This window comes from Netta rufina, assembly GCF_964035555.1.
Source record: "Netta rufina genome assembly, chromosome: 8".
NCBI lineage: Eukaryota > Metazoa > Chordata > Aves > Anseriformes > Anatidae > Netta > Netta rufina.
The window spans coordinates 22,046,315-22,067,958 of record NC_140131.1 but is presented as its reverse complement, the minus strand read 5'-3'; the positions used below and the strand labels follow the sequence as shown (position 1 = coordinate 22,067,958).

The following is a 21,644-nucleotide window of genomic DNA, read 5'->3' as shown; positions in this document are numbered from 1 at the left end:
ATTTTAAAAATAATATAAAAACAGCTACTGCCTTATCACCTGTATGTGACAGGAACAATGGCACCTGTTACTTTTACAACACATTGAAACATCTCCGCATTCAAAATACAATTTCATTCAATGTTTATCATCATACAAAGAGTAAGCTATACAGTGGCAATGTACAAAATGACAGCGCAGATGCACAGTCGCGTCCATTAAAACATACCACTCATCCAGCCAGTTATTATAAATAAAAGATAGACCTCAGTTCCTTTGGGCATACTAACCAAGGTTTAGCAGTACAGCAGAGCATCCATCGCCCTGTATCACAGTTCATTCTTCTCCAGCATTCACAGTACAAAAGCAGCTTCCCTCGGAACAGGGAGTGGAGCTGTGGCAGCACCACTGAAGCCCGCTGAGCACCTTACCGTATGCTGTCTCTGAGGCCGGCCATAGCTGTGTGTAGAGCCTCCAGTTTCACTGCCAGCCACGCCGGGGGTGACCCTTTCTGGAGCAGCAGCTTCACAGCCTCCACTGCCCCCTCTATGGTGCCTATGGCTGACTTATACTGCTCCTCCGAGGGGGGGTGACATGCTCTTTTTGCCAGGGGCTGTGGAGTTAAGTAAACAGACATCATTTATAACCCCTTATATAAGCAACCAGTCTCCATCCAAATGCAAATATTCTTAGATAGGGAAAAGCTGTAAGAGACACCCTTGTCTTGTGAGTTCTTCCTGGCTGACAGGCAGAACAGCGCATTAAGGGCCAGGAGTGCACACAGACTTTATTTCCTAGAAAACAGAGGGCAGCAAAGGCTGTCTTGAACTTCTTTAGATACTTCCCAGAAATAGCACAAATTTACAATAGAGCCCAGATAATTTGAAGTACACGTACCTCTCCCGGTGACTCCAGTTCTCTAGCCATTTTCGTAAAATGTGCACTGCAGGTAATCCTTTCTTGTTTCAGGCGTTCTATTCGTGCTTCTGTTGTCTCTTCAGCTTGCCTTACCTGGGGAGCGAGCCACAGGAGAGATAACTAAAGCAAGAAGGCATTACCAGCCTTCAGAGGTTCTGCGTATACCAGAGCAACAGGGGGAAGAAATCTTAATGTGCAGCTGAAATTGAACCTAGTTTCTCACATTTTTCTTAGCAGATCAAAGTTATCTGCTGCAACTTCAGTGTAGCATCACTCACTGGCTATTAATTCTTTCGCTAATTAGCTGCTTTTCAAGTACTACTCATCCAGATAGTGCTCCCTTAGGCTTACAGGCAGAGAACATCCACTTCTTTCCAGTTGTCTGTTCTGCAGAAATAGCTGCCTGCTCTACAAGACTGTTTTCTAATGTGCAAAAAGGACTGGGATGGTTCATATTCATACATGTTCACTGAGCTTAGAGAAATGAATGCAAGAAGAGGGAGGGAAATCACACAAATGGAATGAAGAAAGTGCTGCCTTTTTCATAGATACTTTCACTGCCTGCAACAATAACTGCAATTTAATCGTTTTCTGTGTTCAAGGAGGGAAAAACAAAGCATTTTAAATCAAAGTTGGAAAGTCCTGGAAGAGCACTGTGCATAGAAGCAACATGTGCCAATACTCTTGACTTAAGAGAATAGAAAAATTCAACTGAATCCCAGTTAGCAGATCAATTTAATAATTTATTTAAAATTCAGCTATTTAATCTGCATGTAGATGATGGTACAGACATAAGCCAAATCCTACATGCGTATAGCAGTGAAGACAAGCTCATAAATCGTGTTACGGATGTGTACAGCACCAACTAAGAAAGCAGTAAAATGGTTCAACAACATACCTTAGCCATAAAATTAACGACTTTGTTCTTAATTTCTTCTGAATTAAGGCACTGAGGAACAACATCTTCATGGATTGTCTCCTGTAAAAACATTAGGTAACAGCAGTTGTTAAAATATAAAAAAGTTGTAAAAATATTAGGTAACAGCAGCTCATATTAACAAAGGAATAGACAAAGAAAGAAATGTTTCTCTGGGAAGAATTCTGTGATGACAGCGTTTTAAACATCCTTCCTTGCTGCAACCGATGCCTAATTTTCTTTTACTTCCAGCTCCTGAAATCACAGGTAACTACATTAGCCCTCATTACTTTTATTCATGTGCAATTACATCAGTGACATCCAAATTGTTCAGTCGAGAGCAATGAGCATTTAAGAGAGAAGAATTTCTGTGTGATGAAAGGTAACTGAGCTGAATACACAAACCCAAAGTTCTGCTGTGCTTACCTCTGCAAAGTGTCTGAATGCCTCCAGCGCATGCTGATGAATAAGCCACGTCTGGTCAGCTAGCAGGGAAGCAAACAGAAATGACAACTGGGGGATGACTTGCCTCTGGAAAAGAACAAATATCTGTCAATTACAAAGAGTTAGTTGTGCATATCTTACCATCATGATTTATTACTAAAGAATTGCTCTAAGGTCAAGGGACAGGTTTGTGAAATGAAGAGTGTTACTGCCCTATCTGACAGAAAAGCACCGTAAGGGAGATGACACGTTCTGTTCTTTCTTCTTGGAGGTTCAAACATCAGTCTTTTCTAACTGGTGAGAAGCAAATGAGCAAACCTAGCCTCTTATGTGCACTCAGTGTGCCTCAATGAAAGCTAAGTCTCATAGATGATTATGTCATGGTGCTTTTGTATGTATTTAACCCAATCCTTTAAACAGAGGATCACTTCATAAAAAGACTAAAGAAGGCCACAGCTACCATTACCTGTGCTTCTTGGGGTATGAACACCTTTCCCACAGAAGAGAGAAAATCCAACATTGCTAGACGAACATGATCTGGGGGATCCAACTGGAAAAGGGAAGACTGCAGTGCAAACACCTGCCGGAAACAAACCCCAGCAAAGCTCCATCAAACAGTGCAGACAAAAACTACTCCAATCATTAAATCTGAGGATGCTGAGTTCAGAAAGCAGGACTGAAAACAAAAGGAGATATGCTACAGCTTGAATAACTGGCTAGGATAAAGCTGCAGTGTGCATCTCAGAAATAAATATGTTCTATAGCACATCCATACATCCCAGTTACCTTACAGAATGATTGGTTAATACCATTTTTGAGAATCCTAAGTGCCACATACTTGGTTTAAAGACCAGGAAAGCAATAAAGGAAAAAAAAAAGTTAGGAATCTCCATGTTTTAAGGCCAGACAATGAAATCATTCATTTGAGATTTCAGGAAATCACTAAGAACTTGGCTTTTCATGAAGTAAGTTACTTGTAAGGTTGTGCTGTTGGTTTTTGTTTTTACCTGAGTGATTAATTGAGCATCTAATGCCTGGATGAAAAATTCCAAAAGACGAAGTAATAAACACAGTGTTTGCTGGAGACACGGCACATCTGAGACCTTGAACAGATCACAAGATAGTAGTAGTAGCTTAGTTACTAATGTAGTTAATGCATTTTAGTTTATGGAATAACTATTTGAGGAATTTGAAGTTGCAGTAGCATTCCAAAATACTTAGCCTAGTTTCACACACACAAAACAATACATCGTAAGCAGCAGAAGAGAAGATCAAAGCAGAGATACAAATATCTTTAGGTAGTCATATTTCACAAGGCTTTTTCCTTAGATTTTTATTAAGGATCTTTCTTATTCCACTTTTTCCACTCACCAGGATAAGCAAAACGAGCCTGGCTTGGTCTTCTCTGCACTCTCCCTTCAGGTATTTATGGACATTGATAAGGCCCTCACAAAACCTGTGTAGGCTGAGCAACCCCAGCTCTCTCAGCCTCTCCTCAGAGGAGAGACGCTCCAGTCCCTTGATCACCTTTGTGGCACTTCATTGGACTCTCTCCAGGAGCTCCACATCCCTCTTGTACTGGGGAGCCCAGAACTGGACACGGTGCTCCACGTGTGGCCTCACCAGAGCTGAGTGGAGGGTGTTGCCTCCGTTGACCTGATGTGCAACTCTCCTCCTAACGCAGCCCAGGATATCACTAGGCTTCACTGCCTCAAGGGCACGCTTGACACTTCTTAATCCCCTCTCTCAAGCTTTCCTTTTTATCTGAGTAATAACCATGACAAATCCTTTTTTCTTTACTCCTGCTGCAGACACAAACGGTTAGGTATATAGTCACAAGCAGGAGGGGTCACCTTACCTCCTTGTTCTCAAATAGGAGAGAAAGGTTACTGGCTCTGTGGGTTTCCATGTGCTAAGCAATATCACCATGGTTGTTAACCACATTCTAACAAACATTTTAAAAAGGCCAAATACATAACCGGTGTGAATCAGGATGAGGTATTTCAGGCTTCTCCTTAAGAGAATCTGAATCTGACACCGCATAACAGATGGAGCAGGAAGGAGCCATATATGTACCATTCAGGAAAATTCAAAGTCCATTTCCCAGAGAACAAGCCTGTCCAATAAACCAGCTGACAGCACATGGGCAGCACAGTTATACTCTGCTTTATAGAAACGGCCTAATCCAAGTAAAACAAAACATGATGAAACAGCAGCACCAGCCTCCCAAAGACATGATGCTTTCACCATCAGAACAGCAAATCCTCTCACCTGCTTAGCCTGGAGAAAAGTCCAGAACTGACCAAGCACTCCCAAGATAGATGCCTGAAGTTCTGCCTCCAGAGTGTCACCAGCAAAACTGCAGGCAGCCAACAAGACAGAAATGGCAATATTCTAGGAGGAAAAAACACTGTATAAGACCAAAAAGAACCTACATGTAATACAAACCCAAGCCCCAGGCTTGTAATTAAGCATCTAAAATGATACAAGATGGCAAGAAGCCTAATGTGCTGCGTCAGCTGTACAGTACAGCTAATCCACCAGGCCACTGGCCAATAAAGCTTCTAAAGTGAGGAAACCATCCGTTCCTTCTGTGGGAGTTCATATGGTGCTGGAGCTGTTAGCTGCATTGCCAGGCAAAAGCTGGCAGCTGGTACTTTGTGTGGAAATCTCTGGTTTCTCTCGCTCCTCTCCTTTGCCAGGGAGACCAGTGAGCATCTCTTAGATTTGATGCCACGTAAAAACAGCCAGAACTTTAAAACTTCAAAGTAATTGTATGGCATAGTATAAATTGGAAATTGTAAAGAAAAATACATCCACACACCCAGAGAGCAAACAGCAACTAGAGTGACTAGTAAATCACAAGACCTCCACTATCACTCTCAGAGCAGAGGGTCCTAAGGCACTGTGTACTGTAAGAAAACATTAAAATGAAAGCTCTTGATTATGCATTTGCCAATTCGTAATGGAAGAAAGCAGTGCAACAGACAGAAAAACAAAACTGAGGACAGCCACAGCATCCTCAGTTTGTAAATCCAGAGGTCAAGCATTTTCACAAAGAGAAGCCAGTCTCTTTTACCACAGGTTGGAGCTCTCCCACAGCACGTCTGCTGTTCAGCCATCGCCTGCATTGTGCGAGTCCTGCCACACACAGCTGATGGGCCACTCGTTTCCCAAGGTCAGGATTCAGGGCCTTGAGAGATACATGCTGCCACACAGCCAAGTTTTCCACTTCTTCTGGAAGAAACTTATGAGCAAATTCCACCTGCAGATAGGAGTATAAAATAAATAAGTTCATAAAATAATATGAAGTAAAGAAGCTAGAAGAGAATTTGATAACTTGTCAAAAAGCTGAGAAACCAACAAACAAAAAAGGCACTACTTACTTGCTTTAGAAATACCACCAGCTCCCTGTCACATACAGGACATAGAGCAGTTAAGCAATTTATTCTTTTATCTACTTGAAGCAACAGCCCTAGACAGTAGAAGAGAGCTTAAGGATCATAAATATGTATCACTGCTAAAGCAAACTCATATTTACAGACTAAGTTAGAGAACTTGACAATGAAATCCTTTCTTATTCCTGAAGAGCAATATACCAGTGGATTTTCCTGCAGCAATCAAGTCTCCTTATTAACAATGAATCAGTTCTGCCAACATCTGTGTATCAGAAATAGGCTGATCATCTGCGATGATGAATCTTAAGAGTTCGCAGAAGCAGGCTGTTTTTCTTCCTACCCTGAGACAACCTGGCAAGAAAATTTGAGCCTACTTGTCTTTTCAGAAATGCTACAGGGAATGAACATATAAACAGCCACTGTCGTCTCCCTGTGCAGCAGATGCACTCTGCCCACACAAGTATGTAACAAAAAAGTTAGAAGTGTATTATCAAATAATGAAATTACTTTGTCTAGAACTGTTTTTACCCTGATGATTTCCTTGGTATTAGTTATGTATTCCAGCATGATTCTTTGTCACAATCCAATCTCTATTAAACAAACACAAGTGACGATTACAAGAGTTTATGCCCTCATAAACACCAGGTGCAGATTCAATACAGGGCATACAGTTTAAGCAACTGGGAGATATGCTCTTTTCATACCTAGTCGAAACAGGACATCACTGCCACCCAGTAAGACCACTATTAGAGAAGTGCTCTTCAAAACAAGAAAGGCACGTATACATCTGCACAAATCAGGATCCACTATGACAAAGTAATAGCAAGTGCAATGTCAAGTACAGCAAGCGAGCACTCAACATCCTGCCATTTATTATGCAGAAAATATTTTAAACACAGGCCACTGATTCAAAGCTCTTCTGTTAAAGTCAGAATGTGCTGGCACTGTACTTGCCTGATGATCTGGAGCCATCAAGAACAGCATACGCCTCAGCAGAACACCCAGGGCAGAGACCTGGTAACACTCATTGGGCCAAGACTTTATCTGAATTAGGATAACAGGAAATGCATCTAATTAAATTAAGAAAAAAAAATCACCACTCAAATCACCACAGCAAATGAGTTCCTTACACAATGTTCTAAGAGCTGCTATGTTAGGTCAGAGCAGTAGCACTAAATAAAACGGTGAAGGACATACCAGAAATACTGGGTATAAAGCTTTATATTTGCACAGTGCTGCTTTTGCTAATTGTTAGCCCAATAGGAGGAATTAATGCAATCTCCATTCTGGATTTGGAAAAAAAACATTAAACTCTTGTCTTTGGTCACTTAGAAAGCTCTTACCAATTGAGCAATCACAACACAGTGGTGACTGCACAGCTCAGCTGTTCCATACCTGGAATGCAAAAAAGAGAGACAAAAGATAGTGAGTCTGTGTTTTCTACTCTTCTACAAATTAATCATCATAAGTCTTGTCTCAGAGACAGCCATTTTCCCTAAAATATTTAAACTCAATAAGCACAGATACAATTTACATGAGACAACTGCTCCAAAGAAAATAAAAAAATTAGTAAGCAATAGAAAAAGTATGTTCCCCTTGTATGAATGTAAACATGGCTAAGCCATTTCTGCTCTTAATTTTCAAAATACGCTTTACGTTTGAAAATAATCCAATTCTAGGACAATTTTGTCTTAAAAAGGGAATTACAAGCAACAACAGAACTAACTGGATCTGTGGAAATCCTGCTTGACCTGTAATGAAAACATCTTACCGGGCAAGGAAGCACCACGAGTCTATTGCCAGCAGAGATGTGATCATACTAGAACCCAGCACAGCATCCAGCAGAGCATACTCCTGAGGAAAACGTATTCTTTAAGTTCAAGTAGAAACAGACTGGAGGCCTACAATTACTTTTACTCCATTAATTGGCATGAAACCTAATAAGATTTTCAGCTTTCCCAATTTGAAATGTTCTAATAACCGATTTTCATGCTCTGTATTCAGCTGCAGTACTAACCAAACAGCTACATCCTCAGTTTTGCATACTTTGTACGTACATGTACATTCAGTACAATGAGCTGAAGATCCCTCACCTTTCAAAATATTTCTGTATGCGCATCTCTTCATTGCAAGGCAACTTTTAATATGTATAAAGCAATGTATCACCAATTTTCTTGCCAACTTTACTGGCACCTTACTAAAAAAACAAATCAAACCTTTCCTCTTTTAGGAACACAAATTTTATCTGAAAGCAGCATGCAGGAAAAAGAATAAATTAGGGCTATAATGTTTGTGACAGCTCTTAACTTTTTAAAGCTTTACATTTATCTAGAGGTTCTTTCATCTATGCATAATAAAAAGCGAAAAACTTCTAAAACATTACATAACAGCAATCAAATCCCAGAATACTCCTCTGAAGTAGAAAATTTTTCTCATTACCATTTTATGGAGTGTTCTTAGCTGAAATCATAAGAAGACAGTCTACTCGAAATATTAAATGGCACTTTCTTATTACTTCACAGTATAGACCAACAACCAGGTATTCTTAATACAAGTTGAATACCGTGTAAAAGAAAGCACTGAACTTTTAATAACAACTTCATGCTCCCCTGCAAAGAGAACAAAAGTTTCTAATACAATTAAGTTTCCCAAAAACTTGTAAAAAGCTCGATTTCCCCCATTGCCTCACGAATGACATTTTCTGGATACCTAAACTTCTGCCACGCAACTGCATCATGGCTGTTGTCTGAAGAATAACTCAAAGAACTTCATAACTAATCATCTCTTCAGAACTAGATCATTAGCAAGAGCTCATTCTTTTTCAAGTATTATCTATGCATCAGAACAGCTGAAGAAATGATAAGGAAAAATCAGTCTTACCAGCTGAGGAAAGTGTGATGGGAGTGTGGAAGCAATGTAGGAGCACAGGTGAATGCAGACATAGTGATACAGAGTGATGGGAACTGCTGGCTGTCCTGTGCCAATCACCTCTGGCAAACAAACAGGGAGAGAAAGCTCGGCAGAACATTGCTGGAAACTGAGGAAAAGAGCTGAGAAAAAAGACAGGCTGGGGATGAGGGTGAGGGGTAAGAAAGGAAGGAGAAAAAAAAAAAAAAAGAACAGTTGGGTTACAGACAGACAAGTCCAAAATCCTGCAAACATCATCTCTACTACAGAATCTGTGTTTCTGACTAGAAGCTGCAGCAGTAACTTCAGTGCTTTATTTGTATACTAGATTTATATTTCTGACTACCTTCCTCACTTACAAAGGTCACTATTAGAGTGACCTTTCAGGCATAAAAATGCAAGTATCAACAAATTACATATTTATCTCTTTCTTTGACCTGGACTTAGTCTAAATACCATCCCTTTCCCAAAATAACAAAGGCATCTCTGGCTCTGTGTCCTTCACCCCTGAAGCAGAACATCAGATGATGTCTTTCCCAGCATAAGGACGTAAATTGATAGTCTGTCAAACGTTACTGTTGGGTTGTGAGGGAAACCTGAGCAAGTAAGCCCCTTTGTTCGCCCACACTGACAGATCGCTCTGGTGAAGAATTACAGTGAGAACCTTTTTAGTACCGTTTTCCTGTGTTCCAGAGGGTTTGCACTTCTTCAGGCTGAGAAGACAGCTTGTCCATGATGGTAATCAGAAGGAGACATTGGGGCAGCTGCTGCTCAGGAGGAAGACCTGTAGAATTTTGTTTTGAAGTGTGATGCTAGTCACTCTTGGAAATATATATGCTGTGTAAACATGAACATTATATTTGAAATGAAAAATAAATGCAATATCCTGCATCTGGTTGAAGCTACAATATTGCAGTTCTGAAGTGCTGCTGCAACATACTGCAAAGGAGTTACAGTCCAGGTGCCTCATGCTTCCGATCTGCCTGAAAGCACTGGGTGCCTCAGACACCGGACGCATTTTCTTCCAAGTGTGCTGTGATAATCACAAGGCCAGAGTGCACATATGAGAGAGAAGTAAGCCCAGCCTGCACTGACAAAAGGAGGAACTGCTGCTCACATCATAAATCCCACACAGTAGAACAGCTCAGAATCATGGCATGTTGGGCAGGGCAGAATTTTTAATGGTGGTTATGATCCTTCATTTTGAAGACATTATTTTCCACTAAAAATACATAATTTAGGAAAAATAACTGTCTTCCTCCATCAACAGAACAGCAGAACGTGTTTACCTTACTTCAAAAGGTTGTGATACAGATACAGACTGAAATTGTGCAAGGCAGCAAAACTAATAGGATTTCTGTTACTCACAATAACTGCAATATTAACTCGGTTGCTTTGCAAAACACAAATTCAACAGCAACATCAACTGCTATACAAATTCATCTGAACAAGCATGCAGCTGCCTACACCATAGTACTTACAAAAGAAAAAGAGGCAAGCAAACCAGTACAGAACGTGGTCCAGAAAGACAAAATATCAAGCCAGATCCCTCAGAGATGATTGCATAGTATTGAAACAGTGGTAGCTGTATTTTAAACCCACCTAAATTATCACTTAACACTTGCTCCATGAAAGGGCTAAAGGGAAGAAGCTGGTTGATGAGAGGGTCTAGAGCCACAAGAAAAACACGGGATATTTCATCTCGATGAACCTCTGAGATCACTGGAGCATAGAGACTGGGAGGAAATTTGCTGAGGGAGGTGGAAAGAAACATATTCTCAGTAGAGTTACTTTTCAAAACAGCTACAAAAAGGCAAACTCATGATCTCCCTGTTATTGTTAAACAAAAGACAGAAAAGACTCCTCATTTTTTAGTATCTACTGTAGCCTGAAAGTTACAACTTTGTATTCAGCCTCAAAAGTAAGCTTCAAAACCCTACATTGTATTAAACATTGAAAGAAAAACTTACAAGTTCACAGAAAAGGCATGTAAGATACGTAATATTAAGAAGAAATATACTGAATCACCAAAAAAGACAAGCAATGACAAGCCAAGAAGACACCTGTAGAAAAATTGATAATCATAAAAATGACAGTACTTATTTAAGCAGACAACACTAATAAAAGGGTACCACTTAATTTCTTTGAAATTAAAAAAAAAAAAAAAAGCAAGCTGCACAGTAAAAGAAGGTGATATGAGAATAAAGTAAAAGAGATCATGAAATGAAAACCTACTTTTGTAGCTTATAAAGAGATGGTAAAAATGGTACCTTCCTACTTGAAAAGTCTGCTTAGTTTTGCTAAGTGAATAGAAGTTTAGAACCTTCCACTTGAGAATGATCCACAAGGTAAGTAAAGTCAGAAGATTTTACTTTTTAAAAAAAAAAACAAAACACCCACCACCTGATCTTGCACCAATTCATTCAGTGGACTCACACACACATTACTACAGAATCTGGTTTCAATTCCAAAGGAATAACTGAAATCAGACCTCTCTTTCACTTCACCCTGTTCTTCCCCACTATTGCAGCACACAGAACAGGTCTTTTGCAAGAAAAATGACAAGCAGTTTGCAGATTATAGAAGGGAATACTTATGAGCATCATATTAATAAAGCTTTTGTTTCCAGGAGAATGAGAGTCCTGTTAGGAGATTTCATGAGACTGCAAGCACAGCAGTAAAGCTGTGACAAAAAAAAAAAAAAAAAATCCTAGATACTGTTTCAAATTCCCTTCAGGACAAATATTGAAATACTTTGTATTGAAGTATAGAAGATCTGTCCAAGTGTTGCTACTGACACCTGCATTTATTCTTTTTTTTTTTTTCCCCCACTAGAATTTGAGAGGGAAAAAAAAAAAAAAAAAAAAAAAAGAGTGCAGGGCCATTTAGTTATATCTGAAAGAGAAATTAATTAGGATTGCTAGGAAATGGTAATTCTGTATTGTCTTGACTTTGCATGAGTTGACTAATATCATGTTACTGTTTGTATTAAAGTGCTGTTTATTTTAAACTGCTGGGCCACTGTTTTAACTCTGCCTCAGTGCTTCATGGCAGGGTGACTGAAGAACAACTCCTACCTTCAGGAATTCTGACTGTAGGAACAACAGTTTCCAAATAATCCTTCCTTAGCAGACCCAGTGTCCAAGCCAATCAATGCACATATTCTAACAAAACTTAATGAGAAATACTGACATAGGTAATTGCAACCAAGTTAGTGGTTTGTCAGTATTTCAAACTCACAGCATTGATGAAAAATGAATTTAATAACTTAGAACCACACAAAGAAGCCCAATTTATACAAAAATTAGATTTCTGTGTGTGAAAAAGAAAGCAACAGTTCTGAATAAGAACTCACCTCAGAATACTCTAACTTTAAAAATATTTCATCTCCATACTTGGAAATGTTATTAAGGTGCTATCAGTAATTAGTTACTGGTACTTCACTTACCTGTATATCTGAAGAAACAGCTGATGTAACTGCGAGCATAAATCAGAGAAGAAAGAAAGAAATTCCTGCAAAAGGCATTAATTTTGAAAGGTACTTTTAATGTAAAATGCATGATTATGTTTTTTGTTTTTTTCTTTTCTACTATATTAATGTGTGAAATACTACATTTGCAAAAACCGGTTAAGTTGCAACAACCCACAGCACAAAGCAAGTGCTAAATAAATAATAAACAAAGTATATTCCTAGGATTAATTACCACACACATATATACATTTCTGAAAAGTTATGTTTCTAGACTTACTTAAAAAATAAGAACTGTTGTAGTAGCCATAGAGAGCTGTAAAAATCTGAAATGCTCTACACGCTATAAAGCTGTCTTATCCTGTCATAATGCTGTTCATTTTGTGACAAAAAAAATAAAATACCAAAGCCTTGCTTTGATACCATTGGACAAAGCAGGTGCAGAGCACACCACCACTGCTATTCATAGAAAGCAAAACTCTTTCACATGCATTCTAAAAATGGGTAGATTTACGGCATCCCTTCTAATAACCACAAGATTAAATCACAGCATCAAAGTGGTTTGGCCAGGGAGAGAGCAGGAAGTTACTGTCAGAGCCAGTACCAGTACAGTTTCATTTCTTACTATGAATGCCACATCCAAACTATTTGACTGTGCTGCCTGTTCAAGTATGTTGTCCCATGGCAAAAGGTTACAAGCGCTACTCAGAAAAACATTTGGGTGAAAATACAACTGAAAAGGGAGCTACTCATGTCTTTATTTGAGAATTCTCTTAGTCTCAGGATAACAACTTCAAAAAGTTAGAGCCATGAGTCAAATCATTAGGGAAAAATGAGCAACAATTCTGAAACCTTAGCAACGAGATTCACCTGCTTAACTCTTCCAGATAAAAAGGTGCTACTGCATTGACTCAAGGCTACAAATAAAGACTGGCTATTTCCTACCAACTCCTCAGTGGCAGTGCTTGTAACAGATTTGTTTTTTCTCCTGTTAAATCACATCAATAATCCTGCTTAGGCTTGTGAGTATATTCAGGTGGAAACTGCAAGAAGGTTATGAGTGAACGTTGGTTATACCACTCATATAGTACAGTTGTAAGTTGGTAAGATATTATGGAGTACATGAATATTCTGTGTGCAGACCAGAGGCTTATATTCGATGCTAATGTAGAATTCAAGTAATAAAACCTACCTTGGTGTAGTGTACAAGGGAATTAGCAAAGAATCTGCAGAGTTTGACAGTCTTCTGAAACAGCCTGAGGTCAGTGCCCTCCTGTCCAAAAAAGCAGTTCTAAAACTTAATATACAGAGTAACATGCTACGGATTAAAGTTAAACTGCAAACAGTACTCAAAAACTATTTCTAACCTGATTCTCCATAGATTCTGCAGCAACAGGAGAAAAACTTTAGAAATCTTCAGTGTGCCTCAATATTTTTATACCAATATTCAACTGAAATGTTATCCTTTGATTGACCTTGGGATATCATCAGTTCAGAAAACAAACAAAATTCCCAGGGTATGGTGTAAACTTGTTTTCAGTGCCTCACTAAAACATCCCCAGTGTAAACAAAGTCAATGGGCCTGATTTTCTGGTGGTTTCAAAAGAATAAGGGATTCTGCCTAGCACATTAAAAAACACTAAAAAAAAAATACTCCAAGCAAAGTGCATTTATCTTCCTCAAGTTCAACAGCAGCTTTGGAACCTTTCTAATTTACCTGTATGTCTGACATCTTCATTTCCTCAGCCAGCTGCAGGCAGGACTGGAAAGAAAGAAGAGTGTCCTTGCACAGACCACTGAGGATGTCACTGTGTTTCAGGTGGCACTCCAGCAGAGAATGATGCTTCAGGCTTTGCCTACAAGGCAGGAATATAAGCAGATACTGAATTGTCAGACGTGATCATGCATTAAGTTAATATAAATCCAAGTATCTCATTTTTCTATTTAGGCTTTTATACCCCACTAATCAGTGCAATATCCATGTACAAAGAAACCACAAATTTAGAGAGAACAGCCCTCTTCATAGCCATGATGGAAGCACAAAGGAAAGACAGGATAGCACAACTCAAGCCAAAAACATCTACAAAACTGCAGGTCAGGCCTCTTACGATTATTTATTCATACAATGGTGTTTCAAATGCTCTTCTGTATTGCAGTGTATAGTCATTACTTTTACTACTTTACTATTACTTTTTCATGCACAACTCCTAAGCATTTTCACTGGCAGTGCATTTAATTCCACTTACTAGCTAAATTTACAAAGGAATCGAATTCTCTAGTTTCGATCTCAGCAGAAACTCTGAACACGAAATTAGTGAAATTCTGCTTATATAAAAACACAGTCTAGTCATATTACAAAAAAATGCAAGGAGTTTAAAGACATACTTGATGATGAACTTCCACGTGTTGGCATGAAGTGCATGGTCCATATTGGAGATGACAGAGCAGATCTCTAGCACAGTGTGGATTACTGTGAAGGAAATAATAATGGCAACAACTGAGTTAAAGCAGATTCCTAAGTTCACGGCTATGCTTCTCTCCTAGGAAAACAACAGCAACCACAAACACTAGAGAATACCACCATGCTGACACTGAATCAGGAATGGCTCAGTGCTTAGATGCCTCTCCTTTCCTACAAATCTATGCAACATCCCCCATCTCACAAAGAGCTTCAGGAGAAAAATGGGTATGTTTCAAGCTGTAAAATGCTGCCTTCTGAAGTGCTGGTCAGGACAGCAGGACCTGAGCATGATCAGTGTTAAAGATTCAAACATACTTCCTACAGAAAAGAGGAAAAAAAAAAGCTGTTTTTTGAACAAAAGTCAAAAAGCTTTAGAACCACATATACCTGACACCATATCTGTGACGTTATCTTCAGCAGAAGCAGAGCCCACGGAAATCTGATCAAATAGTTCCATCAGCTGTTTCTGAAGAGAGTAAGTTTCCTTGAACATAGCTTGTAGGAGATCAGCAATCAAGTGTAGATGCCCACAGTACACTGATTCACTGTCCTGTAGGAAATGGGGAAGAAGAGGTTAAAGTCAGGAATCACAATCGGAGAAGGCATATAGGTAACTACTTTAACTCATTATTGAACCTGATCTATAGGTTTTGATACCAACACTTATTTGCTAAGTATAAAATGCTATTCACCTGCAGTCTAATCAACAGCTAATGAAGTCTGGCTGTGGTGAGTTTATCTGGCTTTGATGCATGAAGCTATCATCATGTTTCTGAACAAAGCAGTACAACTTTAGCAACCAAGGAAGTACACTACTTCAAATATTTCTCAATACTTTCAAGTTAGAGTTGTTAAGTAAAAGGTATGGCAAATGAGTTCAAGTCCTAACATGGAAAACTGCTGTAAATGTTTCATCAAGAAAAAAAATGATAAGTGAAAACGAAGGCTGACCAAAAGCTACTGTGCCCTTACAATAACCTTGTTTTATTTTCACTGTTTAAGGGAGAATTACTGTTGCATCTGAAAACAGGTATCTGAAACTGATACTCCTTGTAACTAACATAGCGGTCCTAATCTCAACTTCCAATCCACTTGGGAACTTGCATAGAAGTAAGTAGCAGCGTTTTGGTCACCATTTGTAGCTCTGAAAACTACTGCAGCTATCAGAAGCACACAGATGTCACAGCCTAAATTCAAAAGCAAAATGTTCAACTGACACTGATGTGAAATTTGAAAATAGCAGAGCCCATGTTTAGTACTGCCAGGTCAGAAATTCTGGGCAAACAGCTGAAAAAACATCTTTGTACTTGTACACTAAGTACGTTCTGTAAATGATTTGATAGCAATAAAAAAAATATCTACAACAATATTATTTTGAATTAGGAATTTCTCATAAAGTGAACATTTCCTAAAAACCAACCAGAAGGAGAATTTTTCTCTTTCTAACAGAGACCTACCTTGCAGTGTGTAAACGTGTTCTTTATTACATAAAGAACAGAGGATGGAAGGGTGCGGATACTCTCCAGAGGCACACACTCTTGCAGCGTGCAGACGTAGCGTACACAACCGGTCAGAGTTTCCAACAGTTGCACTACAGTCTTCAATCAAGAACAAACAACAGGAATCAATGTTTTTCAATCCTGCATTAATTTCAGAAGCACTTTTTTGTGGAATTGCTCCTAGGTTCTTACAACATTTAAAGTTCACAGCTATTTGCATAAATAAGTTGTTTATTAAAGATGAATTCCATAGCTTTTTCTGGTACTATACACTCTTCGAAAGACTCGTATTTTTTTCATCACTGTCCTCAACTTACAAAAAATTTTAAACTCCAAAATAATTGACTGTATAAATAGCTGCCAGATTCACTATTTAAATTTGGAAAATTAAATTCCATTTACATTAGATACTAAGCAGAATTTGAGATTTTCTTTGAATTCTGATTAGCATCACATGCTAAATGTGATTCACAAAATTTTAACTGAACTTCAACTGCAAAGAAGTTCAGATTACATTTTTACGACTTGGCTAGTAGTGTAAGTATTCTAAAATCTGATAATTTATTAGGTAAAATCAAAGCATAATAGACTTGCCTGTAATAGATTCCTTACAGTACTGCATAACTCTGTATTCTGGCTGGTTAATCCTTTGGCCTCAATGGATAATTCATACATCAAGTTATCATATAGCTGTAGAGTCTGTCAGGAAAAAAAAAAAGAAACACTTAAAAATTTTATATATACAATTGTGTTACTATTTGTGTACATATGTTTATATCTGTTTGCTTGCTTAGATTGCAGTCATAGTCTACTGAGATAACTCACAGGAGTAAATAATGCTTTCTAGCATCATAAAACTTGATATACCAAGATGTGAAAACCACCTATTGTTCTCAAATTACAGACAGAAGTTAAGTTAGCTGCTATTTTCTAAAAATCTGTTACCAAAATAAACTCCCTAGCTAATTAACTTGAAATAAGATACCTCATCCTCACAGAGATTTTTTTCTTAATTAAAACCACACCATTTTGAGATAAAAGGTTATTTTCATTTTGTCTCAGAAAGTGCTTTTTGTTGAGAACAATCATCAACATTTTGAATAAAGAAATAACGTTTTAAGACGTACAAATAACAATAATTTCTGCTTTGGTCTAGGTCTATGTATATTTTACGAGAGATCCTGCTGAGACTGCAAAGACAGAACAGCTTCTAGGCACGTGCAGGGTACTACATAAACTGGTATGGTACAGTAATCCCTGTTCAGGATATGCATGTTATGAGCCATTTTTCTTGTAATCTCTGAAATCTGCTAGAGGACATGCAAGAAAGGAAATGGAAATCAACCGGACGTTTTTACAGGCTGGTTAAAATATACAAGCTGGGGCCTGAATCTCAGCAATTCACTACTGCTTTAAGTCCATTAAGATATATGCACTGAAGAGTTTAATATTACAGCCCAAAATTATTATTTAATCAAAAAAGAGACCTTCTGTTAGTCTTTGCCTAAACGTTTATTCATCGTATTGCTCACAAATATCACAAAAATTATTCATGATATATGGGTGTTGGGTTCTTCAGTTTATTTGTCCTGAGAGCCTGCCCCAAGTGAAAACAACCTTGGTCATTTATACAAAGCCTGACCTTCTCAAGAAGAAGTAAAAAACAATTCTGTTACTAAATATAGAAAGCAGAACATCATACGTTTGATCCTCTCCCTACTGTAAAGAATGGTAAAAAATCATAGAAACAATCCAACAATGTAAAACTGTTAAACTTTTAAAGGGTAAAATGTTTATTTCAAGCTGTGCTTGCAAAGCAATGATTCTATCATGAGACCTCAGAAGAATCAAGGCATTCTAAGCAGGTTTTTAGCACTGCACTGACTGAAATTTTCATATTTCATTGAAGGTGTCATACCTTAGGCAATACTTTTGAGAAAAAAGTTTGTTCCACATCTGCAAGGCTGATATGAGGCAAAAACATTTCAGTCATGATCCTCAGAACACCTGCGAAGCAAAGTATGTCTAAAATGTTACTGAAAGCCATGTGATTATCAGAAGTATGTAGCTACCAAGCACATGGAAGAAAGAACTGAGTGAAGTGGAAACTGATCAGATACTTGATTTTGAAACAAGTAACAGAGCATTTGCAACATATGCATTTTGTGAATCATCAGGTAACAATAAAAGCTCCAAGGTGCATAAAGCCATTAATAACTGCATCACACCTGACTACACTTAGTTGAAGGTGGGGCACAATTGTTTGCCCATAGTCTGGGCAATTTTCCACATTCTTAATTGTAAATAGTTACACATCTAATGTAATGGCTGGCACTAACACACAGCTGAGCAGTGAATGTTAGTGAGAGTCCTAACCAGGTGCATATCAGCGTTTTCTAGATCACTCTCAGGTATTACAAGAGTTCAACCACCTGTAAGATAACAGCCAAAAATACAATAAAATACAAGACAAAAAGCACTCCTTTCTACAAATCAGGAGTCTACAAATCACAAGTAGCCAAAAGGAAAAAGCAGCTTTACATGGATAGCTTATGGGTTTTTCTAAAGTCTATTCAACATGCAATTCCTGTAACATGCAAAGTCCAGCAGGATTGCTAGACTGTGAAAGTAGGACACCAGCGATAGCTTAAGTATTTGTAAGTTGTGCAGACCTTAATATTTGCAATAAAATAAGCCTTAGGAAGAAGCAGCACCTCTTGGCCACTACTTACGAACATGCTCAGTCCAGTCTTCAGACTCTTGGTACATACAGTAAAATCGTTAAAGAAACTCAAGCTCATTCTGCCATAAAGATGTCATTTCTCACGCTATGTGCTGTGTGGGCTTTAAGCACCTCATGACATTACCAGGGATGCTCCGCAGCTGACCTGGGTGCGTGCTCAGTACCCACGTTCCAGCAGCACTGTACCAGAGAGTAAGATTTGTGGGCTGTGGTGTTTTGTTCTTTTATTTTTAAGGGGGCAACAGGGGTGTTATTGAAGGGGCTAGAAGAACCACACGGTGTTTTCTGCTGCAGTTTTTTATTTTACTTTATTGTTATTTCGGTGAAGCGCAGCGCTTGATGCCCAGCACACCCGGCTTTTCTCTCCCGTTTCACCCCTTGCAAAGCTCGCAGCGCTTTTCCCTCTCACGAGCCGCTTTGCTCGCCCCGTGCCGCCCCCCCGCCATTTTAGGGTCACTCCCCCCGACGGCGGAGCCCCCCACAGACCCCCTCCCCACAACAACCCAGAAGCCGAACCGCCTCCGGGGGAAGGATATGAGGAGCCGGGGCAGCACGGAGGGCAGCTCCCGGCGGCAGAGCTCCCAGTCCCAGCCGCCCAGCTCCTGCAGGAGCAGCTCGGGGTCGGTTCGCGACATGGCGGCCGCTCCCCTCACCTCAGCGCACGGCGGCGGGAACCGGCGCGAGCCGCGGCTTTTCCCGCCGCTATCCCAGCAGCCCCCGCGCGGGGCCGGGCCGGCGGCGGCGTGCGCGCGTCCCTTGTCAGGCCCGGCCCCGCGCATGCGCGTCGCGACGCGGAAGGAGGCGGCGCTGCCATGTGGGGCAGGGGGAGAGCGGGGTACGGGCACCCCCCAGGAAAGGCTGCTGAGATTTAGCGGCTTATTTGTTTTTTATCATTCAAATTTTATCGTTTTACTTATTTATTTTTATCCTTTTATTATTTTATTTTTACTATTTCGTTTTTTATTTTTACTGTTTCATTTTTTTATTTTTCAGATTTTTTATTAGTTTATTCTTTATTTTATCTTTTACTGGTTTATTTTTTAATCTTTTATTCTTTACTCTTTTATCCTTTATTATTTTATTTTTATTTTATTTTTATTCTTTATTATTTTATTCTTTATTATTTTCGGTTTTTAAACAGGCTCTCATTTTCCAGTAGGATGCTATCAGCATTTTCTCTTAACACGCTGTTAATTCCTTACCATTCCCATCTCGCCGTTTAACGATGCCTAAAACTGCTTCTCACTCTTTTTGCAGAAATAATTAAGCTGATCCCTTGGCAAACCAGCCGGTGTTCAGCCTACAGAGCGTGCTTTCCCACCGTGGTGCCTGCATGGAAGCGTACAAAAGGAAAACCATCCCGTCTCTCTTGGGCGAGCATCTCTGCCCATGACTTTTTGGGCTGCTCTTCAAAATGGCGTTTCGATTTAACTTTGCTATCGAGGACAATGAAAGCACTGAATCAGATGCTCACGGTGAGGCAGACTTGCAGCTGGACCCTCCAAAACACGAGCAAACCGCCGATGCAGCAGCAACCTGCAGCCCCCAGCCCGGCACCGCTAAGCACACAGGTAAGGACCTGTCAGAGAAGAAGTTGTGCTTCCCCGCTGCCAGGGAGCACCACGTTCCCAAAGATGTCAGCAAAGTACTGGAAAATAAAGTCTTGGAAACGGCGTCAGACCTGCGTTACGTGAAGGTGTCCGCGGTGGAAATGACGCGTCGGGGTGGCACGCACGGGGAAGACATCGTGTGGAAGAGCATCTCCGCTCACTCTGACCTCATCCCAGGGGTCTACGAGGGGGGGCTGAAAATCTGGGAGTGCACCTTCGATCTCCTGGAGTACCTGGCTGAGGCTGGTGTGCAGTTTGCCAACAAGGCAGTGCTGGATCTTGGGTGCGGGGCTGGACTGCTGGGAATAGCTGCGTTACAGGGAAAAGCTGCAAAAGTCCACTTCCAGGACTACAACAGCACGGTGATCGATGAAATAACCCTGCCTAATGTGGTGGCTAACTGTGTAAACGATGGCAACGGGACTGGTGGGGCAGATGAGGGAAAAATTGTTAAGCCTCCTTCAAAAAAGCCCAAGAAAGCAGAGTGCTTACCTGACGCGCTCAGCAGATGCAGATTTTTTTCTGGAGAGTGGTCAGAAGTCAGCCGGCTCCTGCTCAGCAGCAGCGAACCCTGTTCAAAATACGATGTCATCCTCACATCCGAGACCATCTATAACCCTGACTACTACGGTGCTTTGCACGACGCGCTGTCTCAGCTGCTGGACAAGAACGGCCGCGTGTACCTGGCAAGCAAAGTGCATTACTTTGGGGTCGGGGGCGGCGTCTACCTCTTTGAGAAACTCGTTGAGGAGAGGAAGGTGTTCACAATCAGCACGGTTAAAGAAATTGATAAAGGGCTGAAGCGGTTTGTCATGGAAATGGCCTTTAAAGATTCCTGTTAAAATTAATTCAACCACTGGTGCTTCAAAAATATCTTAGTAAAGAACTACTTCAATCCTCCTATCGTTGCTTTTTTCTGCTGTTGAGTTACTCTGAATCTGCCCTTTTCTAGCTTTGGAACTGTTTGACAAATTTTGGTGTTTGCCTGGAAGGAAGGGACTCTTCTGGTTCTGTTTTTGCAGAGAAAAATGTAGTGTCTTCAAGTAGCATCTGTTTATACCACTTTTGCTATTTATATTTATTTTAAAATTAAGCAAGTCACTGTCCCCAGTCTCCCTCTCCCATTCTTTGGCAGTGCCAACACTAAATTACAGGAACAGCCACTGAGCACAGCCTGAAGGTGACCATTTAGCATCCTAATACAGTGCAAAAGGTAATTCTTAAGGGCCAGGCTCTCAACCTGGCCATGACTTAACTGCAGTGACAGATTTCAGCCTGAACTGCGTAACTGTGCTCTGCT

The 21,644-nt window shown here is 39.9% G+C and overlaps 2 protein-coding genes across 2 annotated transcripts; one reads left to right on the top strand and one right to left on the bottom strand.

Moving 5' to 3' along the window:
• Window positions 1-333: 333 nt before the first annotated feature.
• FIRRM (FIGNL1 interacting regulator of recombination and mitosis) lies at window positions 334-18,763 on the bottom strand. Its single transcript, XM_084290824.1, has 23 exons — window positions 18,724-18,763; window positions 17,910-17,998; window positions 16,586-16,690; window positions 15,950-16,090; window positions 14,880-15,042; window positions 14,417-14,501; window positions 13,749-13,887; window positions 13,224-13,304; window positions 12,011-12,075; window positions 10,165-10,313; window positions 9,238-9,346; window positions 8,536-8,722; window positions 7,427-7,509; window positions 6,999-7,050; window positions 6,610-6,699; window positions 5,337-5,522; window positions 4,529-4,651; window positions 3,265-3,360; window positions 2,724-2,837; window positions 2,240-2,344; window positions 1,796-1,876; window positions 877-990; window positions 334-592 (listed from the first exon to the last, which is right to left on the bottom strand). Exons 1-23 carry the CDS (start codon window positions 18,758-18,760, stop codon window positions 407-409), a joined length of 2,580 nt encoding a protein of 859 aa, XP_084146950.1. The 5' UTR covers window positions 18,761-18,763; the 3' UTR covers window positions 334-406.
• Window positions 18,764-19,521: 758 nt separating this feature from the next.
• METTL18 (methyltransferase 18, RPL3 N3(tau)-histidine) lies at window positions 19,522-21,192 on the top strand. The gene is made up of 2 exons (XM_084290720.1): window positions 19,522-19,569; window positions 19,992-21,192. Exon 2 carries the CDS (start codon window positions 20,149-20,151, stop codon window positions 21,184-21,186), a length of 1,038 nt encoding a protein of 345 aa, XP_084146846.1. The 5' UTR covers window positions 19,522-19,569; window positions 19,992-20,148; the 3' UTR covers window positions 21,187-21,192.
• Window positions 21,193-21,644: the final 452 nt, after the last annotated feature.